This window comes from Babylonia areolata, chromosome 8 (genome assembly GCF_041734735.1).
Source record: "Babylonia areolata isolate BAREFJ2019XMU chromosome 8, ASM4173473v1, whole genome shotgun sequence".
Taxonomy (NCBI): Eukaryota; Metazoa; Mollusca; class Gastropoda; order Neogastropoda; family Buccinidae; genus Babylonia; species Babylonia areolata.
Window position 1 is genome coordinate 49,389,401 of NC_134883.1, and position 7,500 is coordinate 49,396,900.

The 7,500-nt window shown below is 47.6% G+C and overlaps 1 protein-coding gene across 1 annotated transcript; it reads right to left on the reverse strand.

Moving 5' to 3' along the window:
- Window positions 1–1,883: 1,883 nt before the first annotated feature.
- Window positions 1,884–3,952, reverse strand: LOC143284911 (uncharacterized). Its single transcript, XM_076592054.1, has 2 exons — window positions 3,775–3,952; window positions 1,884–2,495 (listed from the first exon to the last, which is right to left on the reverse strand). Exons 1-2 carry the CDS (start codon window positions 3,944–3,946, stop codon window positions 1,972–1,974), a joined length of 696 nt encoding a protein of 231 aa, XP_076448169.1. The 5' UTR covers window positions 3,947–3,952; the 3' UTR covers window positions 1,884–1,971.
- Window positions 3,953–7,500: the final 3,548 nt, after the last annotated feature.

Below are 7,500 nucleotides of genomic sequence, written 5' to 3' on the forward strand. Positions count from 1 at the left end.
TTAGCCTCACAAATTATCTTTATGCTGATTGATAGCAATCGTGTGGCTTCGTGTGGAAAACCAGATTGTGAAACAATTCCAGATCACTCTTATTACCTTTCAAACCAAACTGCTTTCTTCCTGTGGGTGTTCTGAGGGCAAACTTTATCTCGCTGACCAGTATCGCTTATCTTCGCGACATAAACTACGTATCTTGAACATGATATTTTCAAGTCAGTCTTTATTCTATTCTAAGCAGGAGAGAATGGGATATGTAAAGATTAGTCACAAAGGTTACACAATTTTGCGATTCAAATGCAACGCCTGGCAAAACCGCACATTAATGTGGGAAAAAGGAAAAACTCGAAAATCGCGACTCCCAAAAGTGTTGAAATTTCACTTAAAGATAATGAAATGATTTGTCAAAGATCACTTCGCACACACACGCACACACACACACACTCCTCCAAGGTTAATGTATACGTAATGAAGACAGTTAATTTATTACAGAAGCTTCATCCTGTTACCTTGTTTTCAACCCTGTACACCATCCTTGCTGAAAACGGAGGCCTGTCATACCATGACGTCTTTACATGCGATGACTAAATCCACAGCATGACACGGAAACACGACTTGGCGGTGACGTTTATATCTTGAGTGACGTACTTTGAGTGAGACTGCCAACGGTGTTGTAAACTGGCTTGGTAGTATGTGTGTGTGTGTGTGTGTGTGTGTGTGCCGCTTCTTCTTCTTTGTTCGTGGGCTGCAACTCCCACGTTCACTCGTATATACACGAGTGGGCTTTTACGTGTATGACCGTTTTTACCCCGCCATGTAGGCAGCCATACTCCGCTTTCGGGGGTGTGCATGCTGGGTATGTACTTGTTTCCATAACCCACCGAACGCTGACATAGATTACAGGATCTTTAACGTGCGTATTTGATCTTTTGCTTGCGTATACATACGAAGGGGGTTCAGGCACTAGCAGGTCTGCACATATGTTGACCTTGGAGATCGTAAAAATCTCCACCTTTTAACCCACCAGGCGCCGTCACCGAGATTCGAACCCGGGACCCTCAGATTGAAAGTTCAACGCTTTAACCACTCGGCTATTGCGCCCGTCGTGTGTGTGCATAAATTATGTACGATAGTGCGCATGTGTAGCCATATTCTGCTGGTGGTTCTCTCTCTCTCTCTCTCTCTCTCTCTCTCTCTCTCTCTCTCTCTCTCTCTCCCAGTGTTGGAATATGTTGCATGGTGCACTGACAGACGAATAACCGGAGATATGTGTTGAGTGGCCAGTTGGTTACTATCATTTTTCTTCAAAGAAGGAAATTTGTTTTGTTTCATTATTTGTTTTCACCATTTCATTCGTTTAATATAATGGTTTGTTATGAATTGAAAGTATGTTCATGCATTCACACATGTCAAAAGGACCTCATGGCCAATGACATTAAAGTGTCAAAACGTCAACAACAACAAAAAGCGTCCTCTCTCTCTCTCTCTCTCGCTCTCTCTAAGATACTGGATTTGAATTGCGTTCAATTGTTTCAAATGATACGAACAGTACTGTAATATTTTCGAATTCGTAAATGGCTAGATAGACGCTAAAACCGTTCCAGGTTAAACCTACGTTGCCCTTGTGTCAGCACCTCATAGAGGAAACTTCGTGGGAAACTAGCGGGAAGGCCCATGCTTGCGTGTGCGTATGTGGACATGTGCGGTACTTGATGAATCGTGTGAAAGGCGTATATGATGGCAGTAGTGTGGAAAGCATAAGAGAGAGAGAGGATAGATGATAGTTGTTGTTTTCGTTTTGTTTTTTCACATCAGCGTGTCACGTGCATTCAAAATAAACATTTTTTGTTTTTTGGTCATGATCGTGGACAGGTAAAGTTTACATCTTTGATAAAACCTTCATCTACCCTTTTATTATTCCTTTATTTCATCCACTGAAACACATCAATCAGTTCTTCAGTAACAACCACTAACTTATCCAGCGTTACGGTTGAGAGCGGGTATGTTGCCTAGCAACTGCTTCAGAAGGTTCACCTGCCTGTGGTAGGCAGCAGAGGCTGGGGACTGTGGCGCCGCCGCCGGCTTTTTGGAAGGCTTTGCATTCGCTGTCGGGGGGGCCCTCCACTGAATTGCCGGGTTCTGCCCAGCAGGGCTGAACGGCCTGGACGACGCTGCAGGCGAACGCTGCGTCTGCGCGCCAGCGTGATGGTGGGGGTGGGGGTGGGGGCGGGGCTGAGGACCGCCTGGGCTCGTTTCGTAGCCGGGAGGGGGCCCCTGGCGGTCGGGGGCGTCGTTCCCCGGGGTGCAGGCCAGGTTGTAGGCGGCGTCCACTTTGGGGAAGATGTCCTGGTTGTTGCAGCACACTTGCAGCTGGGGGTCGTACGGCTTCTTGTGGCAGCAGTACATGTTGCGTCCGAACGTCGGCCGCTTCTCGCCGTGACAGCACACAGCCATCGTGGTGTCCATGTAGTACTTGTCACAGCAGGCCGTGTTGGGTCCTGTTGGAAATATAGGGGGTGGGAGGGAGTTGGGGGGGGGGGGCAGGAGGGGGCGTGGGGATGGATGGCGGTGGGTGGTGGAAGGAGGAGGAGGGGGTGAGTGGAGAAAGAAAAAAAGAAAAAAACCCACACATTTGAAACACATGTTTTGGTACTTTTATAGAATATGGGGAGTTGTGTAGGGGTGGGAGGTTGGGAGGCGGGGGGGAGAAATAGTACACATTGTGAATATGTTTTGGTCTTTTATGGAATATGAGTGTGTGTGTGTTGGGGGGGGGGATAAAATAGGACACATTTGTAAAACATGTTTTGCCGGTCTTTTATGGAATATGAGGATTTCTGGGGGTGGGGGTGGGGGGTGGGGGGGGGGAATAGTACACATTGTAAAACATGTTTTGGTCTTTTATCGAATATGAGGATTTCTGGGGGGGAGAGGGGGAGAGAGAGAAATAATACACATTGTAAAACATGTTTTGGTCTTTTATGGAATATGGGGAGTGTGTGTTGGTTGGGGTGGGTGTGAGGGGCGTGGGGAGGGAGGGGGGGGGGTGAGGTGTGACGGAGGAACAGATCGTCACTGAGATACGTACACACATGAGAGCTCATGTTGCGGCATGTATTGCAGTGAACCCCGCACGTATTGTCGCCGCCAACAATCCAGTGCAGGGGCGACAATCCATGCAGGGGCGACAATCCATGCCGCAACGAGCTCATACACTTCGAGGAAAATCTTGCAGGTGAGATCAACGCACTTCCTTACACACACACACACACACACACACACACACACACACACACACACACACACACACACACACACACACACACGCACGCACGCACGCACGCACACCTTTTCCCTCCCCTCCTTGACTTACCTTTAGGCCAGACGCCCTTCTGGCAGCAGAGGGTGGTTTAAATCTCCTTCACACATTTATTCCTCTATCCCTTCTCTCTCTCTCTCTCTCCCTTCTTTAATGTTACCCCCTTCAGTAAGGGGCTTTGGCCTTTATCTGAATAAAAAAAAAAAATCGGTCTCTCTCTCCCCCTCTGTCCCCCACCCCCACCCTCTCTCTCTCTCTCTCACGCACACACACACACACACACACACACACACACACACAGAGGCAGACACTACAGACGCACTAACACACACACAGACACAGACACACACACACACACACACACACACAAAAGACGCATTAACACACACACACACACACACACACACACACACACACACACCTTTCCCCCTCCCCTCCCCTCCCTTCCCTTGCCTCACCTTTAGGGTAGACGTCCTTCTTGCAGCAGAGGGTGTTCTGGCTGTTGACCAGACGCTTGCCGCAGCAGGCGAACCCGCTGGGAGAGGGGCAGGGGAAGGGGACCCCGTCACAGCAGAACATCCGGGAGTGGGCCATGTAGGTGGTCCCGTAGCAGGACCCCGCGCCACGCATCCCGCAGGCGCCGCCCATCCCGCCCATCCCACCCATCCCTCCCATCCCTCCCATTCCGCCGCCCATTGGTGGAGGAGCCATTCCACCCATAGGCGGGGACATTCCACCCATTGGAGGTGGCATCCCACCCATTGGAGGGGACATTCCACCCATTGGTGGAGGAGCCATTCCACCCATTGGTGGAGGAGCCATTCCACCCATTGGAGGTGACATTCCACCCATTGGAGGGGACATTGCACCCATCTGGGGCATCGCTGTGTGTGAAAAGAAAAGAAAAAAAAATATATATATAGACTGCCAACTGGTGGTGGTGTCATGCAGGTCGTACGCACAGCAAACAGTTACAGTCTTAAAGCGTAATACTTTGACAGTCTTTGTAAGACGTCTGACATTGTATACATTGACAGACCTTGTGAGGTATCAGACATTGTACACATATTGACAGTCCTTGTGAGGCATCAGACATTGTACACATTGACAGTCCTTGTGAGACATCAGACATTGTACACATTGACAGTCCTTGTGAGGCATCAGACATTGTACACATTGACAGTCCTTGTGAGGCATCAGACATTGTACAGATTGACAGACCTTGTGAAACATCAGATATTGTACACTCTGACAGTCCTTGTGAGGCATCAGACATTGTACACACTGACAGTCCTTGTGAGGCATCAGACATTGTACACACTGACAGTCCTTGCGAGGCATCAGACATTGTACACACTGACAGTCCTTGTGAGGCATCAGACATTGTACACATTGACAGTCCTTGTGAGGCATCAGACATTGTACACACTGACAGTCCTTGTGAGGCATCAGACATTGTACACATTGACAGTCCTTGTGATACATCAGGCATTGTACACATATTGACAGTCCTTGTGAGGCATCAGACATTGTACACACTGACAGTCCTTGTGAGGCATCAGACATTGTACACACTGACAGTCCTTGTGAGGCATCAGACATTGTACACATATTGACAGTCCTTGTGAGGCATCAGACATTGTACACACTGACAGTCCTTGTGAGGCATCAGACATTGTACACATTGACAGTCCTTGTGAGGCATCAGACATTGTACACATATTGACAGTCCTTGTGAGGCATCAGACATTGTACACACTGACAGTCCTTGTGAGACATCAGACATTGTACACATTGACAGTCCTTGTGAGGCATCAGACATTGTACACACTGACAGTCCTTGTGAGGCATCAGACATTGTACACTCTGACAGTCCTTGTGAGGCATCAGACATTGTACACATTGACAGACCTTGTGATACATCAGGCATTGTACACATTGACAGACCTTGTGAGGTATCAGACATTGTACACACTGACAGTCCTTGTGAGGCATCAGACATTGTTCACACTGACAGTCCTTGTGAGGCATCAGACATTGTACACATATTGACAGTCCTTGTGAGGCATCAGACATTGTACACACTGACAGTCCTTGTGAGGCATCAGACATTGTACACATTGACAGTCCTTGTGAGGCATCAGACATTGTACACATATTGACAGTCCTTGTGAGGCATCAGACATTGTACACACTGACAGTCCTTGTGAGGCATCAGACATTGTACACACTGACAGTCCTTGTGAGGCATCAGACATTGTACACACTGACAGTCCTTGTGAGGCATCAGACATTGTACACACTGACAGTCCTTGTGAGGCATCAGACATTGTACACACTGACAGTCCTTGTGAGGTATCAGACATTGTACACACTGACAGTCCTTGCGAGACATCAGACATTGTACACATTGACAGTCCTTGTGAGGCATCAGACATTGTACACATTGACAGTCCTTGTGAGGCATCAGACATTGTACACATTGACAGACCTTGTGATACATCAGGCATTGTACACACTGACAGTCCATTTGAGGCATCAGACATTGTACACACTGACAGTCCATTTGAGGCATCAGACATCGTACACACTGTCTGTCCATTTGAGGCATCAGACATTGTACACATATTGACAAGAGGTGGCAGAGTGGTGAAGACACTAGTCAGCTAATCCAGTGCCCGTGAGCGTCTGGTTCTGAGTCCTAGTCTCGCCCTTCCTTCCAGGTTTGACTGGAAAATCAAACTGATCGTCTAGTTATTCGGATTATGGATAGACTGAGATTCCGTGTGCAGCAAGCGCTTTGCGCACTGAAAAAGAACCCACAGCAACAAAAGTGTTGTCCTCTGGCAAAATTCTACAGAAGAAATCCATTCTCGTGGATACAGAAATATACAGACATGCATACACTCCATGCCTGACAAACGCCTTGGGTTACGCTGCTTTCAGGCGTCTGTATAGCAGATATCGGTTTTTCCCAACGCAGTGACTTCTTCTTCTGCGTTCACTCGTATGCACACGAGTGGGCTTTTACGTGTATGACCGTTTTTACCCCGCCATGTAGGCAGCCATACTCCGTTTTCGGGGGTGTGCATGCTGGGTATGTTCTTGTTTCCATAACCCACCGAACGCTGACATGGATTACAGGATCTTTAACGTGCGTATTTGATCTTCTGCTTGCACATACACACGAAGGGGGTTCAGGCACTAAGCAGGTCTGCACATATGTTGACCTGGGAGATCGTAAAAATCTCCACCCTTTACCCACCAGGCGCCGTCACCGTGATTCGAACCCGGGACCCTCAGATTGACAGTCCAACGCTTTAACCACTCGGCTATTGCGCCCGTCCGAACGCAGTGACGCCTTCTTATGAAACTGAAATTGATAGTCCTTCTGAGAACTGAGACATTGGTCACACATTAACAGTCCTTATAGAGAACACAATATGTGTTTCCTGCACAAACGGATTCGGTGATTTGTTTTTATCAGATGTTTTGATCTGCTAAGTTAGGTCAGGTGTATAGCCAAATCCTAGATATGAAACTTTCCTATATAATACAATAGGAATGAGGAAAAAAATGAACAACAGGATATCAGGATACATACTGAACAATAACAAGTCACACGCTCACCCACTCTAGAAAACATAGCAACAGCAAACTACTGACGAAAAGAAAAATTGATGCATCAACATCATTCATTTCATTGACGCTTGAAAGTGGTGAACAATATTGATGTTCACATTGAACAAAAAGCAGGCTGTGTCTTAAATTAAGCATCAGTTGCTGGTGGTTTTCTCAGCACAAAAATGATAAAAATGTTGGGAAACTTAAAAACAGGTCTTACGTCTGTACATCTGGGCACGCGCCTGCCCAAAGCTGCACGCGCAGAAGACGCCAAGGACGAGGACGTGGAGCATCATGACGCCTGTCCTTCCTCCAACCGTCCTGAAGAGAGAGTTGCTATACCTGTGTCGAGGGTCTGAACAAAGCAGTTTGTGATGCCGTTTCGTTTGTCTGCCCCTGCCCAACTCGGGCCAACCCTTCCGCTCTCTTCAAGTAGGCTTTTGTGTGTGTGGCTGAGGAGTTCCCACAGACGGTGTCATGGATGAAAAAACGTCCCCTTTCAATTGGTACCATTTACCGAATCTTCGAATTCATTCTTGTTCTTGTTTTTGTTCTTCTTC